Here is a 22039-nt window from a genome sequence, read left to right as displayed (position 1 = left end):
ATTAACTAGAAATTTATAAGGTGCTAAGGTATAAACACCTAAAAGATACTCTCAAACAAGAAAACTAAATGTTGAGTACCTAAGTAAAAGTCTTCAGACTCTATTTGTTTTTCTTTTCCCCATTGAAGTGACCCAAATACTTAAGCAAATTAACATTTATACACCAATAAAAGTAGGATGTTTAACTACTCACGCTGTAAAACATAAGCAAGTCCAAACATAACCATAATAATGTTTGCCAAGTATTGGTACACCTAACTTGGAGGTATGAAAGTTTTATAGAAAATTTAAAGAGGATATTATTGGTTGTAAACATATTACCTAATGAACCTGAGGTATTTCAAGCAAAACAAAACAAACAAAAAAATACAATATACAAGTGCCTCCATCCATCCATCCATTCACTTCCGCTTCTCCTTTTCAGGGTCGCGGGGGGCGCTGGAGCCTATCCCGGCTGTCATAGGGCGAGAGGCGGGGTACACCCTGGACAGTCTGTCGCAGGGCCAACACACAGGGACAGACAACCATTCGCACTCACATTCACTCGCACATTCACACCTAGTGGCAATTTTGGATTATCCAATTAACCTATCCCCACAAGCTGCATGTCTTTGGACGGTGGGAGGAAGCCGGAGTACCCGGAGAGAACGCAAACACGGGGAGAACATGCAAACTCCACACAGAAAGACCCCGGCCTGATGGTGGAATTGAACTCAGGATCTTCTTGCTGTGCGGCAACAGTGCTAACCACCGTGCCACCGTGCTGCCTGGAGCATATACAAGTGCCTCAAATTATTAAATATTGAACAGTAACATTGGGAGCCTGAGGTAGTTGAAATACCTGTTAATGTTAGGTAACTTACAGAGTGAACTTAAAGTATTTCAGTCATCTTGCTGATCTTTTATCAGATGTCAGTCAATGGTCAACAGCGGACATACGTCACAAGAAGGTCAGAGGTCGAAGTTTATTGCTGACGTAGGAGCTTCGTGGTAGTTGGAAGATTCGCGGGAAATGTCTGAAAACAAGTCGGCTCTGACGTGAACGCGTACAACTTCAACCGGAGTTTGTAGTTTAACCTTTCAGACTTACCAGATAAAATATCAGTGTCTTCATATAACGTACGAAACGGAGAGAGTTTTAACGTTGGCTTGCTTAACTGAGGAACTCCACGCACACAGCATTGTCAACGACGCTAATCGGTTAGCTCAGCGGTTAGCTCAGCGGTAACAGTCCTCCACAGCCTTTTAGCAACGATAACGGCTAAACCTGTTCTCCTAGGACGGCGGAAACAGCGGCGCACATACAACGGGCCCAGATAAATGCACATTAAACGGTGAGAACAATGGCAGAGAGGCCAGAAGACCTGAACCTTCCCAACGCGGTAATCACCCGCATCATCAAGGAAGCGGTGAGTGTGAACATCGAAACACGGTAGCAGTCACAATGTCGCGCGCGGTTGGTCTTTTTGTGTGTTTTATACACGCCGGGGATGGTTAAATACGCTAAACAAATACACGACGCAATTCTGGGAGGTCGCCGGTGACCCAGGTTAACTGTTTTTTTACGTTAACCGATTAGATTTGTTTACGTATTCCACTCTCCGTTTTTCAGATGTTCCGTTCGCTGTCTTTCTGTAACATAAATAACGTGGTGACATTTCCCTCACGACACCATCGATCAGCTCGCCGGTGTTCCAGATTATCTGGCGTCGCGAATTAACTGGTGACGGTCGAACAGACGTGTGGCAGACTTGCTTTTCAGGAGCCGCTACCGACAAACCAGCATTTGAGTACACACAAACTGCACGCTTTAGTTGTGAAGCGAAAACGCTGAAATCTGAGTAATAAAACGCACGAGGGAAACTATAACGAAGACGAGATTCTCCAGATCGTTTACTCTTGCTGTCTTGTGAACAGCATCGGCGTGGTGACGTTTATTTGTTTGCTGTTTTCGCGGTCGCCTCGTGCACGAGAATATCACCAGGTAAACTCGCAACATTTTTAAATATCTTGTTGTTCACGAGCAACAGGACGGACTGTGTTTGAGGTAACCTCACAAATGTCACAGATGAACTATTTAGTGTTTATTTGCTGGGTTGTCGGTAGCGGCTCCTGAAAACAAAGTCTACCTCACCAGTTAATTCGCGACGCCAGATAATCTGGAACACCGGAAATCCTGTTCACCTGCTTAACAACACCTGCTGATTCAGAAAACACAACTACATTAACTGGTGAAATTTAATGCGGGCAGCTGCTGATCAATATACTATAACGCCCCACAGTATTCTGCACAAAATAAGCGAATGTAGCTTGTTTCCTCAGTGCAGCGCTGCTGCAGTTTGTGTGCCCCTTCAGAGTGACTCATGTGAGTTAAAAAAGCCAGATGAACACAGCACTGGGGTGAACCAAAGCTCCACACAATCCTGCAGGACATCCAATGTTTGATGTCGTCAAGGCAGCGTAATAAGAGCTGGGGATGGTCTGACCTAGGGGTGGGCGATATAAACAATATCGGCGACCGTGGCTCAAGGGGTTGGGAAGCGTATCTGTAACCGGAAGGTCGCTGGTTCGATCCCCTGGTTGTTGTGTCCTTGGGCAAGACACTTTACCCTGCTGCCTACTGGTGTTGGCCAGAGGGGCCGATGGCGCGATATGGCAGCCTCGCTTCTGTCAGTCTGCCCCAGGGCAGCTGTGGCTACAACCGTAGCTTGCCTCCACCAGTGTATGAATGTGAGAGTGAATGAATAGTGGCATTGTAAAGCGCTTTGGGTGCCTTGAAAAGCGCTATATAAAAAATCCAATCCATTAATATATACGATAGAAACTATATAAATTTGGCCAACGATAGAGCGGTATCCGGTTGTTCATTCAGTCTGACGTCACTAGCCGTGTCTGGGTCTAAACTCCGCTGCAGGTCCATATATCAAACGATCACTATGGCATTACTGAGAGTTAAAAACTGTCTAAAGTCTTTCATCTTTAATAAAATGATCAGCGTTACCAGGTGTAACAATTGAGTTTAACATCCAGGCATCCATGAAAACGGAATTTATGACATTTGACGGAGTTAGAAGTTAGCAGGGAGTTAGCTCGCTAGCTTCTATCTAAATACAATATAGCATGTCCTGACTGCGGGGTTTTGGAAACAAATTCAAACGTACAGCTCTGTTATCACTTCCAGCATAAATGAAGACGGAAAACTAAACAGCAGTGACATTTGTAGGGTTACTGAAGTTGGGCTAGCTGGTATATAATGATGTGCTACGTGACCGCTAGCGACACAGCTATGTTAGCATAATATAAACAAGCTAACTTTTTTTCCACTCGATAAAAGTTAACGTGAGTGTTCTCGGTGGTCAGGAACAAATGTAATCGCATGGCAGGATGCTGTAAAAGGACCAAACTTCAGCCAGGAGAACAACTGAGATAATCCATCCACAATACGACGGGCGACCGTGGCTCAGGGGGTTGGGAAGCATATCTGTAACCGGAAGGTCGCCGGTTCGATCCCTGGGCTCTCTGTCCTAGTCGTTGTGTCCTTGGGCAAGACACTTTACCCTGCTGCCTACTGGTGCTGGCTAGAGGGGCCGATGGAGCGAAATGGCAGCCTCGCTTCTGTCAGTCTTCCCCAGGGCAGCTGTGGCTACAACCGTAGCTTGCCTCCACCAGTGTGTGAATGAATAGTGGCATTGTAAAGCGCTTTGGGTGCCTTGAAAAGCGCTATATAAATCCAATCCATTATTATTAATACGAGGTTAGTCATTCATATACTGCTGCATGGGCTGGGCTGTACATCGTAAGGTTTTAAAAACTGAGCTTAAATAAATGATTAGTGGTAATAAAAGCCGAGGGAGGTCAACAGGGATCACTGACTGTTTTAGGAGCTTTTTGAGATCAAATAGAAGAAAATACAAAACATTAAACATGTTCACAACACAAAAGCCATATTAAACGCAGACTACTTTAGGCCCGGAAGTAGGATTCGTCGTGTCATCACTGAACAACCGGATAGTCAAAATCTCTATCGCAATAGGGCATGTTGATGATGTCATCAAGCTGTAGGGCTGAACGATTATGGAAAATAATCTAATTGCGATTTTTTTGCCCCAATATTGCGATTGCGATGCGATATGCGATTATTTTTTAAGGTCTTTGTCTTCTGTATTATTAAACAAAGACAAGCAATACATCATATAGTATGGCCAATACTATATTACATTAATTTTAAACTGTTCTTTCCTGTTATGATGACATGAGGTGATGCATGAATTGATGACTGACATTTTTATTTAACTTCTTCAATCACAACAGTATATTTGAACATACACAATAGTTTATTTTTAGCTTACAAACATCTGAGCATAAAGTGCTGACAAGGAACCCTGGTGTAAACATTAAAATGAAAGTCAGTACAATGTGCAGATTGCAGAAATATACATAAACAAAATCAGTGGCTTTACCACACTCAGTTTTTCGACATCTGTGAACTACTAGACAGTCATTCAATTAAAAAATAATATGAAATAAATAAAACTAATAAATAAAAAATACACACATCTTACTGATCTCTGCAGTCAGTAACATTACACATAAAGTGCAAACATAATAGCAATTGTATAAACACACACACACAAACACGCCTTTAAAGTTTAAAGGCGTGAAATTGGACGGTCTAGTTCTGATTAGCGTCACCGCTGTCTCGGTGGAGTTTAATAAACTCGGCCGTCTGCTTCTTGCTATCTAAAATATAACCAGACACTGGTGTAAATTCTCGACTGTCTCATACTTCTGTTTAATAAGTTTTCTGTTTGACGTTTAGTCAGCTGTGTGAAAACCAAGGAGGAACCCACCCGGGGGATTAATAAAGTTTTATTTTATCTAATCTAATAACTTTAATCTCAGCCAAACCGATTTACTCACGAACAAACAAAACACTGAAAAAAGCCCAACAATAACATTTTTAGGTTGTCTAAGTGACTTATATATTACGTTTAACCCGAGCAGCGAAACTCCGCGGTGATCTGAAAATGATGTGCCGGGAGTTGTGCCGTTCTCGGCCGCATCAGTAACCCTCGAGCTCCCGGCTAGCTGTCGAGCTGGTGGGTAGCAGACGCCTCTGAAAACGTCGAAGCACTTTTGCAAATATGGGATATCTTGATAAACCGAGCAGATATTTGATGTTTACACAGCTACTTTCTCGCCTGAAAATATGTTAAAAGTTTATTTTGTGACCCAGAAAGATTAGTATGAGTAATTTTAAAACTTAGTAGCGGCCGCCATTGTTGGAAACTGGAGTTTGGCTGGGCCGCGCTATGAATTCTGGGATATGGTAGTAATTTGGACAGCCTTCGGCGCGTCGCTGTGACGTAATCGGTCTACAAATGCGGCCTCAGGAGGATGCAGCCCATGAATTTGGACATGTCCAGAGTATAATCGCAGCCTTTGCGGTTAGAAAATTGCACTTGATCATGTCGCGATATTATCGCAAATGCAATATATCGTTCAGCCCTATCAAGCTGCGCCTGTTTTGGTCAAAAGCATCGCAGCGGCTACAACCATTATCATCTGCAAAGAGATGAAGCACTTTTGAAATATGGGGAAAGCCAAAAACTGCGCTTCCTCCACTTCCGTAACATTTAACATTGATTCATTAATGTTGAATTGTCTCGCAGCTGCTCTGTTCCCATGTTGTTGCAGTATATTAATAACTAACCTCGTATTGTGGATGGATTATCTCAGCTGTTCTCCTGACTGAAGTTTGGCCCGTGTATAGCATCCTGCTATGCGATTGCATTTGTCCCTGACCACCAGAATCCCTCACGTTAACTTTTAATGAGTGGAAAAAAAGTTGGCGTTCATCCTCCAGCTTCACTGTGCTAATGTTATGCTAACATAGCTGTGTCACTAGCAATCCCATAGCACAACATTATATACCAGGTAGTCCAACTTCAGTAACCCTACAAACGTCACTGCTGTTTAGTTTTCTGTCTTCATTTATGTCAGAAGTGGTAGCAGAGCTGTACGTTTGAATTAGTTTAATTAGTCAGCAATGCTGATGATTTTATTAAAGATGAAAGAATTTAGACCGTTTTTAACTCTGTGTTCGTTTGACTTTGGGACCTGAAGGGACGGAGGTTTGGACCCAGATTACTTCGCGAAGCTCCTCACTACGGCAGCCGTAATGCTCTGACAATCCATCAAGCAGTGCGGCTTACCAAAGTTGTACTAAAACATTTTTTAACAGATTTCTGCAGCCAAAATCGGTTCGAGGTCAGTAAGCACAACCAGAATTCATACATAAGGCACACTCTAGATTTTTGAGAAAATTAAAGTTTTAGTGTGCCTTATAGTGTGGAAAATAATAAGTTATACAGAAGAAAAGAATATATCGCGATATATATCGTTACCGCAAATGCTTCAAATTATATCGCGATATGAATTTTAGGCCATATCGCCCAGCCCTAGTTTGACCCTGCTTTTTTTTCCAGAGTTCTAAACAGAGGCATTTTCAGAGTTCTTGTTAAAATCAAGGTGGGCCTGCAACTGTAAGTAGACCACTTTCTCCAAAACTTTAGACAGGAAAGGAAGCTTTGAGATTGGACAGTTGGGTCCAGGTTATGTTTTTTAAGAAGAGGCTGAACTATAGCTTGTTTAAAGCATGATAGGACACAGCCCGTAGCAAGGGACGTATTAATTAATCTCAGGATAAAAGGCCCAACAGTATTAAACGTGTTTTTAAGCAAGCTTGGGGGGAGACAATCAGAGGGGCAGTGTGATGATCTTAGGTTACTAACTACCTCAGTCAAGTCATTAAGGGAGACTGGCTCAAACTGCTCTAAGACAGCTGGGCACATAGGAGAAAGACTAGGATCTGAGGTAGCCGTTGACGAGACAAGGGCCCTAATAGATAGACTCTTGTCGTAAAAAATGCTAAAAAAAATCATCACAAATACTTGGTGAAGAAATGACTCCAACATTATCACGTGAACTAAGAAAAAAGATTAAGGACATTAAAAAGTACCTGAGGCGTGTGACTGTTTACTGACACGAAGTTTGAGACAAACTGTGTCTTTGCAGTTTTTGATGGCACCAGATGTCATGGCACGCCGTCTCTCGGTTCTGCAACGTTTATGTTTTATGTTCTTAGTGGTGTCCCTGCTAGTTTTAAAAACCCACTCCCTGTTGGTATATGAGCGACAGACGCTGCTTAACCCTTTAAGACCTACCATAGAACCAAGTCCGCCAGAGCTTACTTTATATTTTTTCATGTTGTAGTGCCATTTTTGGGAGCATTTCAAGTTGCTATACATCAATACAACTGTTATAGCCCATATTTTAATAATATGTATGCATTATGTCCATAGTAACTACATAAATTGCAAAAAAGTTGCAATAAACTACAAAAAAATTGAAAATCGTTTTTGTTTTTTTACATATATTTCTACTTGGAGAAATTTAAGAGGTTTATTCCTCAAAACTTTAAATACAAAAAAGTTGCAAAAAACAGTTTACAACAACAGCAAATTTAGCTCTGGGAAGCGTGTTTGGGTCAGAAATTGGATGCGGTGGGTCCTTACCATCGGTGACCGTGGCTGTTTAGGACTTTATTTTGGCCTCAAACAGCGCTGCCTTCTTCCTATTTACCCGACGTCATCGGAGCACGCTCACCTGAGGCTGCTTTATTGGTCGCCATGCTGACGGGATACGAGGGGAGGTGGAGCAAATATGAACAACCTACAAATACTGCCTGCTGCCACGGATGGACAGAGAGTTAAATTAGCTCTCTTAAACTTCACACAATTTGTGTCTGGGCCAACATGCAAGGGCCACACTCTAGACCTTGTCTTGGGCTACGGGCTGAATGTATCAATGACTGAAAATTGTGTTTTACCTATTCTAGACCACTCCGCAATTTTATTTGATATTTTAATCCCTAAATCTCCAGCTTCTGAGAGGGGAAGATTGCCCCTCAGATCATCTCGTAATATTAGCCCCAAAACATTGCTTGGAGTTAAATTACATCTACCTGATGTGTTGGACCCTATTTTTACCCAGGAGTTATGTGTGGACACCTTGACTGCCAATCTTAATAATGCACTTCTTGAACTACTGGACTGTGTTGAAATGTTCAAAAAGGAACCCTAAGCCTTGGTTAAATGAGGAGCTCTTGAACTTGAGAAGAAATTGCAGAAAAGCCGAGCGTCACTGGAGATCTTCCAGACTAGAAGTATTTCTCCAGGCTTGGAAGGACTCATTGTCTTCTCTTCAATCAGCGATGTTGACAGCGAAAGCAAATTATTTCTCAAATCTCATCATGAGCCATAAACCTAACTCAAAACTCATTTTCAACAGTGTGCAAATTAAAGAGAGTAAGTCAACTCTCTGCTGTTCTAATTTGATAGCTTATGACTTTCTTACATTTTTCAGAGACAGGGCTGAAACACTTAGAAATCGTATTACTCATTCATTAGACTACTCAGCTGCTTTGCCTGTTGGTGCTGATAAACTGTTCTCTGACTTCAAGGTTATTTCTCTGTCTGGATTAACTAAGGTTGTAAAAGCAGTTCGATGTACAACCTGTTCTTTGGATCCTCTACCAGCCTGGGTTATAAAGGAACTGTGGTCAGCATTAGGACCCTACATTCTGTTTCTTTTAAATACTTCATTGACGACTGGAGTCTTTCCTGAATGTTTTAAATCGGCTGTGGTAGTGCCGATCTTGAAAAAGCCTGGACTGGATGTTGACATGGTCGCAAACTATAGACCCATCTCACATCTGTCTTTTTTGTCTAAAATCTTTGAAAAAGTGGTTTTTAAGCAGCTCACTGAGCATCTGTCAACTAACAATCTGTTTGAACCATGTCAGTCTGCCTTTAGACCAAATCACTCCACAGAAACAGCTTTAGTCAAAGTGGTAAATGATCTGCTGGTTAATGCAGACAATGATCGCACTTCAGTTTTATTACTGCTGGATCTAAGTGCTGCGTTTGACACTGTGGATCACTGGATTTTATTGGATAGGCTTGAACATTTTATTGGAATTACAGGAAATGTTTTATCATGGCTGAGATCTTACCTGTCTGGGAGGTCTCAGACTGTTGCTTGAAAAATGATCTCTCAGAGACTTGTGCAGTGAGGCATGGGGTCCGTACTTGGACCATTGCTGTTTTCTATGTACCTGCTGCCTCTTGGTGTTCTTTTACGTTCTTTTAATGTAACCTTTCATTGTTACGCTGATGACCTGCAGCTTTATGTCCCTCTAACCATTGGAAATTGTGCTGAAGTCTCTAAACTAGAATGTTGTTTATCTGCAATTAAGGGCTGGTTATCGGATAATTTCTTGCTCCTAAATACTGATAAGACAGAGTTGATGGTCATTGGGCCACACAAATTTCAGCACTTGTCCCAAAATTTCATCTTGAAAATTGATGACAGTGCCATAAATTGCAGGAACAAGGTAAAAACTTGGGTGTGTGGTTCGATATGGTGCTCTCCTTTGAATCTCATGTAAAAGAGATAACAAAGACCGCCTTTTATCATTTGAGGAACATAGCCAGAATCAGACAAGTTTTGTCAAGCGACACTGCAGAGGTTCTTGTCCATGCATTTGTGTCTTCCCAACTCAGATATTTCCGTGACGCACACATACAGTCCGTGGGAAAGCGCCAAGTCTAGTGTGTGACCTTTTTCATGCATGGGACCAGTAACCCACTGGGTCAATTTAAAAGCGTCAATAATATTTAAAAAGTCCTTGACCAGAAGTTTAGAGTCACAGCAGACATGGATGTTAAAATCACCAAGGATTAAAAAACTGTCGAATTCAAGAACAATTCCAGCCATAAAATCTGAAAACTCTTTGATAAAATCCTTATTAAACTTGGGAGGACGATATATGAGGGCACACAAAGGCGCAGCAGAGCTCAGGTGTAACTCAAAGAGCTGGAGATCAAAACTAGAAAATGAATCGTGCTGTAATGTGTGATGGCAATGAAATCGAGCATTGAACAAGCCAACCCCCTACCAGAGGACCGAGGGAGGCTGAAAAATGAGCAATCAGGAGGAACCAGTTCCGAAAAAGCTACAGACTCACCGGGTTGAAGCCATGTTTCTGTCAGAAACAGAAAGTCCAGCTGTTGGGACTTTAGGAAGTCATTTAATACAAATGTCTTGTTTGCTAAAGATCTTACATTTAGTAGAGCCATTTGAAGGGTGTAGATTCTAACATCAGATGCTCCGGCTCGGTTAAGCATGCAAAGATTTCTGTGGTCTACACCAGCGGTCCCCAACCTTTTTTGTGCCACGGACCGGTTTATGCCCGACATTATTTTCACGGACCGGCCTTTAAGGTGTCGCGGATAAATACAACAAAATAAAACCAGTACCGGTACTGGGAAAAAAAGATTTATTCATAACACACGTGAAAAGACCCAGGAAAACAGAGTTATTGATAAAAACGATAACAAAATAACGCTGAAAACCGACAAAAACCCTGAAAACCAGACATTTCACACCTGAGCCTCAAATCTCACGGCCCGGTACCAAACGACTCACGGACCGGTACCGGGCCGACGCCCGGGGGTTGGGGACCGCTGGTCTACACCACATCCACGGGTCCGAGGCCGCTTGGGGAAATAAAATGCTGACCGCACTAAGCTGGTCAGCATAATGATGCAATGTGTGCTAGGGCTGTTCGATATATATCGGATGACGATATAAAAACGTCTATTTCATTTTACGCTATCGTTTGATTCGTGGTGTTGCAAAATAAACTGTTTACAGCAATATTTTTTCATGGTTCTGATGGACACTGTAGTGGCTATATTCATTTCTTAAAGTTCTCTCTTTCTCTTATATTTAATATAACCACACTACTGACAGACAAGCGCTTGTTTTTATGCGTTGTGGTTAGCAACAACGACGGTAACAGCATCGGGTGTCCGCTTGTTTATGTTCCACATAAACCTTTCACAATAAAGCTCAAGATCCTGTTGAGACTTTTCAAAATAAACTGAATCACGTGAAAGAGCAGATTGTTTACGGATGAGAAGTAAAAAAGAGCCGCCAGGTGCTAAAAAATAAACCTTAGACTCAAACGTTAGAACAGGCTTTTCCCCGCAGCACGCCGTGTAATAAATACTCACAAAGAAAACGGCGGCAGTTACAACTTATGTCTAAAAATGTATCGTTTCATTCATCGGTTAAAACACTTGACTCCAGCTACATGACGCACAGCTGGAAACACTTCACGCAAGTCGAGCTGCCCGAGATTCACAGAATTTACAGAAAATGTTACATTTTTGTGATTTATATCGTTATCGGACGATAGATGTCTTATATCGGGATATGAGGTTTTGGTCATATCACACAGCCCTAATTTATGCCCACAAATGGCATCGGGACCACCAGCTTTAACCCTCTGAAATTAGAGATGATTGACACTATGGAGCCTTGCTCTCAAAAACAGACATAGATGTAGTGCTGCCTGTGAAGCTGGATTTAAGACACAAGTGCTTAAAGTTTTTAGAACACATCAGCTTGTCATTACAGAACTTGACATTACTGGGTTGGTTGTTTGCAGCTAACAGACTTAAATTAGTTTATGTTAGCGATGTTGTTGTTTAGCTAGCTGCACTCACATGGGAAAATCCAGCTGTTAGGATTTGTAAAACGCATTATAAATGAGAACAGCGGAGAGCCCAGTCACCAGACAGACAATTTGGAGTCCAACACTTTAGGTTTTCCTCACTACGCTGTGTGTAAATCAGTCTCCAGCTTGTTGGTCCAGGGAACGACCTGTCACCCGATTCAGACAGGCTCTCCATGACACGGGCCCCATTTAAAGTGCTTTACACACCCAAACATTACAACTAACAGCTGGATTTTTGTGTTTCAGTGCAGTTGGAATATAAACATAAAGCCACTTACTGCTTTCAAATTCAAATTCAAATTTTATTTGTCACACACACACAACCATACACAGTATGACATGGGGGTGAAATGCTTGTAGCTGTACAATGCCCGACCATTAAATGACAGAAGAAAAGTTTTACAATATTTACAATTTACTACAAAAATTTACAAATTAACTTAGGAATTTACAGTAAAGAATGTGCAAATAGCAGAAGAGATTATAAAGATAAGGATTATAAATTATAGGAATTATAGGATTATAGGAAATGTGTGGTGGTGCGTGTGGTGACGTGTGTGAGAGTCCAGTCTTATAGTGACGTGTGTGGGAGAGTCCAGTCCTACACCTGGTTCAGGCCCCGAATAGCCTGGGGGAAGAAGCTCCTCTTCATTCTCTCTGTTTTGGCCTTAAGGGAGCGGAAGCGCTTCCCAGACCTCAACAGTGAGAAGAGTCCATTGTTGGGATGGGAGAGGTCCATCATAATCTTCCTAGCTTTGGACTTGCACCGCTTGGTGTAGATGGACAGCAGGTCAGGGAGCTCTGATTGAATGATGCGTTCTGCCGAGCGCACCACCCTTTGCAGATCTCGTCTGTCCTGCTTGGTGCTGTTCCCAAACCAGGTGCAGATGTTTGACGTCAGGACGCTCTCGATGGTGCAGGAGTAGAAGTTCTTGAGCACCTTCAGTGGCAGATGGAAGTCTCTAAGTCTTCCGAGGAAGAAGAGACGCTGACGGGCTTTCTTAACCAGGGTGTTGATGTGACAGGACCATGACAGGTCCTGAGTGATGTGGACACCCAGGTATCGGAAACTGTCCACTCTCTCCACTGGCGTGCCACTGATGATGAGGGGTTTGTAATTCCTCGCCTGCTTTGTAGTGAAGTCCACGATCAGCTCCTTAGTCTTGCTGATGTTTAGGAGGAGGTTATTCTCCTGGCACCAGGTCTTCAGGTTCCTAATCTCCTCCAGGTAGGCCGTCTCGATGTTGTCGGAGATCAGGCCCACAACAGCAGTGTCGTCAGCAAACTTGACAATGGAGGTGGTGTCTGATGTGGCTACACAGTCATAAGTGTACAGTGAGTACAGCAGGGGGCTTAAAACACAGCCCTGAGGCACTCCAGTGCTGAGTGAGATGGAGGGGGAGACTTGTTTTCCTACCCTCACTGATTGGGGTCTGTCTGTGAGGAAGTTGAGGATCCACTGACACAGTGATGAGCTGAGTCCTAGATCCGTCAACTTGGTGAAAAGCTTAGAGGGAATTATTGTGTTGAATGCTGAACTGTAGTCCACGAACAGCATCCTAACATAATTCCCTCTGCCAGTGTCCAGGTGACTCAGGGATGTGTGGAGCAGGTGAGATATGGCATCGTCTGTGGAACGATTAGTCCGGTAAGCAAACTGAAGTGAGTCGATGGTGGGAGGAAGTGAAGAAGTGATGTGATCTCTCATCAGTCTTTCAAAACACTTCATCACAATTGAAGTCAGTGCTACTGGACGGTAGAGATGGCACGATACCACTTTTTTATGTCCGATACCGATACCGATATCATAAATTTGGATATCTGCCGATACCGATATGAATCCGATATAGTGTTTTTTAATCAATAAAACTGTTTTTTTAAAATATCTTGCTGCATTTTGCAAGTCTGCAAGTTCATACTCAAGTTTAAAACAACAACTACACTAAAGCTATTCTGTTATACCTGTATGCAAAAAAAATATTTCATAGTTCAGCAATACTGATCAATCTAATAAACTTAGACCTACACCATCCTCCCTATTCTGGTATTTTAAAGAGTACTTAGCATAAATATTAAGCAACCTAACTAATAGGGTTCCAACTCCCAGCAACAACAAAAATAAATAAATAAAAAATAGGGAACCACCCCTCACGCTCCACCTCATGATGCTTAATCAACGTAATCAACCTTAATTTGATGCAGTGTGAAAAAAAATGCACAGAAATCAATTATTTTTCAAGAAATATTAAATAGATTCAACATCTTTCTTCAACAAAATTGCAGACTGCACAGATGGTACCTTCCCAAAGTAAAAAGTACTATAGCTTACTAGGGTATATATATTAGACTTAATAGTCACTATATACAGTAATTGACTTCTATTCATTTTACATCAAATTAAAACTTTGGGTTTCAGATAATTATTTATTAAAAGCTAGACATTTTAAATGAGAATAAGAAAGAAAAGTATGTCTTTGTGCCCCCTTTTCCCTGTTAATGCCCTATCGGCCCCCCTGGCTAAACTTTGCTAGATCCGCCCCTGCACAGTTACCAGCCGTCAGCTACGTAGAAAAAGATCCTCGAGTAGAAAGTAATAATAAATAAATTCTAACAACAGCTTATCAAGCTTAAACGTGCTGCTGTTGTTCAGCCGCTGGTTTCCTCTTTCTGGTGCAAACTGGGCCAAAAACAAACCAGAGAGACGGACTCGCGACAGAAAAGCCGATCAGCTGATCATTTAAGCAGTTTCACGATTGAAGTAGCAGCAGGAGAGCGAGAGGCAGTCGCTTGTTAAGCTTAACGTGGGAATGCTTTACAAACATTCAGAGATGGACTTACACACTTGCTTTACTTCGCTCGGGGATAACTTTGTCGGAGATGAAATGCCAGGTTGCTAGCGAAGCTCCACATGCTATCCAGACCACCGACAGGTCCGGCATGCCACAGCTGCTCTATCACGTGATGCATACTGCTCCGACGTGCTAACGTTCTGAGGTGAGTTACGGCGTGTTGCAAGTTTTGTGAGGTGCTTTCGTGATATTTAATGGATCGGATTACATTTTTTATTTTTCTCCGATATCCGATCCAGTAATTTAGGTCAGTATCGGACCGATACCGATACGTAATATCGGATCGGTCCATCTCTACTGGATGGTAGTCATTGTGGCAAGCGGGCTGTTGTTTCTTTGGAACAGGGACAATAATGGACTGTTTGAAGCACGTGGGAACCACAGCTTGGGCCAGGGAGAGGTTGAAGATCTCCGTGAACACCGGTGCTAGTTGATCAGCGCAGGCTCTAAGGACCCGGCCAGGGATTGCATCTGGTCCTGCTGCCTTCCTGGTGTTCACCCTCCTGAAGGTGTTCCTCACGGCATGCTCTGTGATGACGAATGCATTTTCTTCACTGGTGCACTCCGAGCGCGCGCAGCCGTTTGTTGTTTTAATTGCTGCGGCGTCGAAGCGAGCATAAAACGTGTTCAGCTCATCAGCCAGTGAAGCATCTGCATTCATCATTGAAGAAGCTGGTCGTTTATAGTCCGTTATAGTCCGCAGTCCTTTCCACAGGCTCCTAGAGTCGCACTGTTGTAGCTGTGACTCTAGTTTTTCCCCGTAGCTCCGCTTTGCCTTTCGGACCGCGCTGCGCACGTTGTAGGACGCAGCCTTGTATAGGTCCATATTACCGGAGACAAGCCCTTCATTGTAGGCAGCGGTGCGTGATCTCAGAGCGTCGCGGATGTTTTTATCCACCCACGGCTTCTGGTTGGGAAACGTTCGGATGATAGTTCTTTCTGCTGTGTCGTTCACTAGTTTCCCGATAAATCCCACAACCGCTTCTGTAAACATGTTGATGTCATCAGAGCTGCGCCGAAACATGTCCCAGTCTGCGTCATCCAGTGCGTCATCCAGTGCGTCCTGCAGCGCGGCTTAAGACAGTTGCTTGTTGGTAGTCTCTGCTTTACGGTCAAGATGAAAAGGAATACCAAACCCTGTCAGTTCCAGGTCCTTGCCCCAGTACACAAGTGTTCCTCATTTCATGTTTAAGTGAGTCAAGCTTATAGCTTGTTAAGCTTATAGCAGTCTCTAAGGTTTGTGTACCTGAGTTGCCTTCCAATTTCACCCATTCTCCCTCTTTTCCTACATGAAGATTTTCCGTACAGTCTGAGCTCTGGAGGAATATTCACCGGCTTGACTCAGCTGATAGACCATAGTGACAGGAGGAACCCTCATCTAAGAATGAGTTTACATGTTGGTCGTGGCCTGATATACAGTTCTGCTCAAAAGCAAGAGGAGATAAGACCACAAATAACCTCATTATCAGTAAACCGGCTGACCCGACCGATCATTTTTGGCAAATACTGGAAAGCACATCTGGTACCGGAATATTATAGAGGGATATAAATGTATATAGATTCCATCTCCACAATGAGTCCTAATGGCCACGTTTGCTATCATTACACCTTACTGTAACAAGCATAGCATATGTAAGCATATATGTCTCTGTGTATATTATCTCCTAACCTAATGGGCCAGTCTCAACAAAACTTTGTACACATACGCAGGTTATTGACATCTATATATGCTTTCTTTTTTTGAAAGCATTTATGATAAATTCCAGTTGTTTTGATTTTCATATTCCTCATCACCTGTGAATGTAAGCTACATTACGTTCTGTTTTTGTTTGTTTGTTTTTATGTTCAATGGCGATCGCCCTTATGTAACTTCAGTCACCACTCGAAAAAGTAAAGCAGTCAGAAATGTGTTGCATTATCAATGCAGAGAAGCATGGATAAGAATTGCACAGGTCGAGACAGAACTGCAGTGGAACCCCGATTTACAAAATTAATTCGTTCCTTTCGTAAGTCGAAGCACCCATCGTGCCTTTTTGACTGATGCTGAACAATAGGCTAATTGCTAACTAGAACAACAATACGTCGTTCAAGTGCAACAGCGAAGCGCAAGTATGGAAGCCAAGGGATTGTCACATGATTCGGAAGGCATTGTAAGCTCAGCCAATCAAAGCCAGCGGATTTCCCGAGTAACGAAATCAGAGTCAAGTTACGAAGGCACTGAACATTGCCGTTCAGTGCCTTCGTACCTGTAACTTGAATTTTTTGTGAAACGGGGTATTCGTAAGTCGGGGTTCCACTGTACTTATAGAACTAGACTATCAATAATTATGATTGTGTTGTTGGAGAAAAGATAAATGATTATTGCAGGCTTAGCAGGTTATGCTGTGACTAAAAGGTTGTGAATTATTATGCTCTGCCTGACTCAGCTGGTTATGTTTATGGCGTTTCAAACAGGTGTTGCCAACAGGGAAGATGCCAAGTGCCCTCAGGTGGGCAAATTTTGTAACATCGACTCTTATAACCAGGTTAAATGATGTTACTCTTGTCCCTTGTTTCTTTATTGGCTGGTATTGATACTGATTGACCGATGTATCAGTCAGGCTCAATGTTGGACCTGATATTGAGTTTTGGTGAACAACCACCAAATATAAGTTCAACACTTGGAATCGTCTCCAGGTGCAGCTTCATTTGCTTGTTACTTCATGAAAAAATAATTTAATGCAATACTGGCCAACCCCTTATGGGCCTTTGTTGGCTGACTGTGTTTTCTGATAATGTGTATGTAGTGTACCCTTGAGATAACACTTCTGTAATGTTTATTTTCAACAGCTCCCAGATGGGGTGAATGTGTCGAAAGAAGCAAGAAGAGCCATATCCCAAGCAGCCAGTGTGTTTGTGTTATATGCCACCTCCTGGTAAGAACTAATAAATCCCATTTACATAATGTGACCACTATTTATTTATTTTAGCAACTATAATAGGGGCGGGCGATATTTCTAATATACTTGCTGTATCTCGAGTTTTTCCACGTATGATGGTTAAAATGGCTTAAACATAATCATCGAGTATAGGTTGCCATGGAAATATTAAGCTGTCTGCATTTAAGTCAGTTTTTATTTTCTCTCACATGCTGTGAATTCATCAATAACCCCCCTGCCCAACACTGAGCATGCGTGTTTATATATATTTATATAGAGAAAAATATGTCAAAGTACAGTAATTTGCAAAACATGCCGTAAAATTATTGGCGCAAAAGGTAGCAGTACCACGAAATTATTCCACCAGCTGAAAAGTCATCCACTGCAAAATTAAGACTGTTTTAAACTCGGCATGTGAACATCTCCCCACACACCAAAGACAACTTTAAACCCGCTGTCATATGAGCTACAACGCCTATCGGCAAGAAGCTGAGACTCTGAGGTTTCTGTGGACCACACATGCTGATATTTTCTTTAAAAGAACAAACAAACAAACAAAAAAACCTGACTTCACTGAGGCTTACACTGCAGCTCACCCCCTTTGCCCCCATGTTTTGCGGTATAGCCACACACACAAAAAAAATTGCGATGTTGCATTTTCCTCATATCGCCCAGCCCTAAATTATAATGACTCCGACATACATGCACATATATTTATTAGGGGTGCAACGATACACAAAATTCACGGTTCTGTTCGATACTTTGGTGTCATGGTTCGATATTTTTTCGATACAAAAAAATGTTCATGCCTTTTTAATTTGTCATTTATTAAAATTCTAAATATATATTTTAACTCAAAAGTACAGTTTTTAAATTTAATGTTGCTGAAACAACAAAGTAATAAAAAAAATCTATCTGATGGAGGAATCACTCATCTTTGGAAAAGAGTTTATTACAGAGAAATGTCTCTTTCCAAAATAAAAGCTATACTATACGCTTCTTCTGGGCTATATTCTCAGCAGCATATTAAACATATCAGGTCCCCATAAGGAGAATCCTGTGCTAACGGCTGTCTAAATGACTCGGGTAAAGTTTGTAGCATGCGTGCTTGTTGTTTTTGTCTGCTTCCACTTGTCTTTGCACTAGGATGCTGTCGGAGTAAATGTGCAGTCATATTCGTTGTGTTCCCACTAGTGCTTTCAGGTTAATCTCGTTGAAATGACATTAACGCGCCATAACGCGGCAAATCATGCGTGGGGCTGGACGGTGAGACCAATTGAGCATTGCGTGGCACATCCAACATACTGTTTTACTTTAGTCCATGACGCGCTTATCTTCAGGGTCATACTTCACATGAAAACCAAAATAGTTCCAAACGCCAGATCTGAATGAGGGTGGGGGAGGTTCAATTTGCCATGTTGCAACGAGCTTAGCTTCTGTCTCGCTAGCTTGCGCTGCGCTCAGTGGATCTGCGCTCGACAGTGGAGCCTAGGAGGAGTAGTCGAACGCAGATCCACTGAGCGCTCAACACAGACAGCATCGTCAGAAGAAAAGTTGATAAAATAAATTAAAAATTTTGTATTGTTTGATACACATGTGTACCGAACCGAAAGCACTGTATCGAACGGTTCAATATCGATACGAGTATCGTTGCACCCCTAATATATATATATATATTTTTTGTACTTTATTTATTCGAAATTCTGTTTTTAAATTATTTTTTTTATACATAGAATAAAAGTTTATCAAGAGTGCATGTAATTTTGTTGTGCTTTTGGCACGACAATAAAATCAATTTTTATTCTAATTTCCAGCACAGCAGCAAGCTAAGAATGCTATGATGTGAATGTTAATTCACAAACACTGAATCAAACAACTGCTTCAGTTTAAATGTTTTATTGTTTCCCCCCTGCTTTTTTTTTTTTTTTTTCTTCTTCTCCTCAGCGCAAATAATTTTGCTATGAAGGCCAAGCGAAAAACTCTGAATGCAGGAGACGTCTTGGCTGCAATGGAGGAGATGGAGTTCGAAAGGTTCCTGGAGCCCCTCAGAGAAGCTTTGGAAGGTGAAACTTTGAAAATACTCTCAGCTTTTAAAGATATTTTAATAAGTCCACAATAAGTTCAGTGACATCAGGACTTTTATTCATTTCCTTGTGAAGTTGTGAAAACAACACTAATGTTTGTATTAGGGATGTTTTTGTGACTAGTTTCTAAATGAGTGGGACAAAAAGTAAACTCGCCAGACTAAAACTGAGAGACGCTCAGATATCAAGTGAAATTTGAGAATGTTTAATGGAAAATGTCAAAAACTAATAACAGACAACTCTAAAGCTAATATACACTCTGATAGTAAGTTAACTTTAATATTTATTTATTGCCCCAAACTTTCTAAACAGAGGCATTTTAAACCATTTATCACATTCTTCAATAGTATATCATGCTTTTTAACAATGCAGCACCTCTCATTGTGCATTATCAACCTTACACATACCCAGACAGACAACGAAGAAGGAAACACTTAAAACACACTGATTTTAAATTGCGACTAAGTAGTGTGGTGCATGCACTATAACTAATAGATGTAATCTCTCCAGCGTGCCCCGGGTCTACGCTGGGGCCGCCTCCTGGTAAGACATGCCCATCTGGAGCTTAGTGGGCTCCTTTCAATGTGGAGAAGTAGCAACTCTACCTTGAACCCCTAACCAATGAGTGAAATCCTCACCCTATTGCCCATCCACCTTTTGGAGAAAGCTAATTTCCTCATTAAACATTAAAATCACATGTTGACCCTTTAAAAAAAAAAAAAAAAAAAATTTATTTATTTATTTTTTTTAGTCAGTATCATCAATTATGTCAACAAATCATCGCAGCCCTAAAGTAAAATATTATTAACTGCAAGTAACAGCAGGTGTTTTTCATTTGCCAACAGTGTATAAACAAGGACAGAAGGGAAAGAAGGTGTCTGAGCAGAAACGGAAAGATAAAGAGAAGAAGGTCGACACAGAGAATAATAAGAGCAGAGATGAGGAAGGAGAGGACGACGATGAGCGCATGGAAGAGGAGCCTGAGGTCGAGAATGAAGCCGAGGAGGAGGAAGAGGTGGAGAACTGATAACATTCTCCCCACAGAGAACTCCGTCACATACTCTGAGATAATTCCTGGCCAAATGGGATATGTGTGCGTGCAGCTCAGCGTCACCATGTATCAAATGATAATGAAATGTGAACTGAAAACGGGTGACTTCTAGCCTGAAAACATGCAACACAAAGCACAAAGAAGTCACCTGTCTAGATATGTCATGTGACCTCCAATTTTGGATAAAAGAATAACAGACAAAAAAAATGCACATTTGATTCTGCTCCCTGATGTGACAGTTTTTCTACATGACAATGAAGGGAATATGTCTGGTTTTCAGACAAAATAAAACGTTTAAAAGATGTCATCTTGTTCAAACGTCTCCCCAAAAAATGTATATTAAATTGCAATGAATAGAATTGAAAACTGTTACCTTTTATCTGTTAAGAATTGAAAAGATGAAATGAAATCACTGATTTCTTTGCATAGTCTCCTAAGCCAAAGTTCTGAAAGTAGAGTTGGAACACGTGTTATCATATAGGAACTTTAAGGCAGATTCTGGCAACATTTGGATTTAAATCTGCGAGATTGAAGTTGTCACTAATATTGGGTACAAAAATGCATGTTTACAGCTTATCCCACAACTACAGCTGAGGTGCATTGAGACAGTGAGCTGCTGTTGGGTTTTATACCTAGAGAAACTAGTTGTTTTGTTGTTTTTGAACCATTTATACTTTTGTAGACTTGTATACAAGTTGCTAAGATTTTTAATAAATTTGTATAAAAAGCATACTTGCAAGCTTTGTCTTGATAAAACCGGTACCTTGGGCTGCTTCTAAAAAAAGCAAAGGTGGGGCTGTCTCTAACCAGGTAATGCATGTCCAAATGGTAAATAGTCTGGCTTTTGTATAGTGCTTTCCTGCTCTATGTGAGCACTGAAAGCACTTTATACAACTTGCCTTATTCTCCCACTCATACATGCATTTGTCCTCCTTTTTTCCAAGTAAGTGTTTTCTAGCGTTCACGCAAATTCGTACTCTGACGGATGCATCGGAGAGCAACTTGATACCTTGCACAAAGATGTTCAGTATGCAGACTGTGTGCGGTCAACCTTCCACCAACCCTCTGATTAGTAGATGACCTGCACTACCTTCTGAGCCTAAAGGATGTCAGCCACTAGCCACTTTTTAGCCCACAACATGGGCTAAAAATTGGACAATAGAAAAAAATAAAAACGTTATCTGGTCTAATGTTTCAATTTCTACTGTGACATGGGCACACCATGCGGCCAATCGCATACAAAGACCGACTGGGATCATACCATTTTGTGAAAGACAGAAACAGTGCAGATGTTCAGAATACGGCAAGTGTAGATGTACAGGCCAGGTAGAGAAACGAGGGAGTGGATTTAAATGCAAGGTTGTCAGGAAACATTGAAGAAAAGAGTGAAAATGTAAAATCGGCAGCATCTGGCTGCATTTCAGTCATGCTGAAGACTGCAAAGCTGAGTGCAGAACTGATTCAATTAGGAGCTGGTTAAAGTGATACCT

At 41.7% G+C, this 22039-nt stretch overlaps 1 protein-coding gene across 2 annotated transcripts; it reads left to right on the top strand.

Annotated features, from left to right (window-relative positions):
* The first annotated feature begins 1239 nt into the window (after positions 1–1239).
* pole3 (polymerase (DNA directed), epsilon 3 (p17 subunit)) lies at positions 1240–21279 on the top strand. Of its 2 annotated transcripts, none has more exons than XM_026187216.2 (4): positions 1240–1409; positions 17326–17411; positions 19359–19477; positions 20344–21279. In XM_026187216.2, exons 1-4 carry the CDS (start codon positions 1344–1346, stop codon positions 20523–20525), a joined length of 453 nt encoding a protein of 150 aa, XP_026043001.1. In that variant the 5' UTR covers positions 1240–1343; the 3' UTR covers positions 20526–21279. The 2 variants fall into 2 exon arrangements, with proteins under 2 accessions (XP_026043001.1, XP_080155947.1); XM_080299821.1 differs by lacking the exon at positions 1240–1409 and adding an exon at positions 16920–16985.
* The last annotated feature ends 760 nt before the right edge of the window (positions 21280–22039 follow it).

Source organism: Astatotilapia calliptera, chromosome 1 (assembly GCF_964374335.1).
Source record: "Astatotilapia calliptera chromosome 1, fAstCal68.1, whole genome shotgun sequence".
In the NCBI taxonomy this organism is placed as follows: Eukaryota; Metazoa; Chordata; class Actinopteri; order Cichliformes; family Cichlidae; genus Astatotilapia; species Astatotilapia calliptera.
This window is presented reverse-complemented; position numbering and strand designations above follow the sequence as displayed.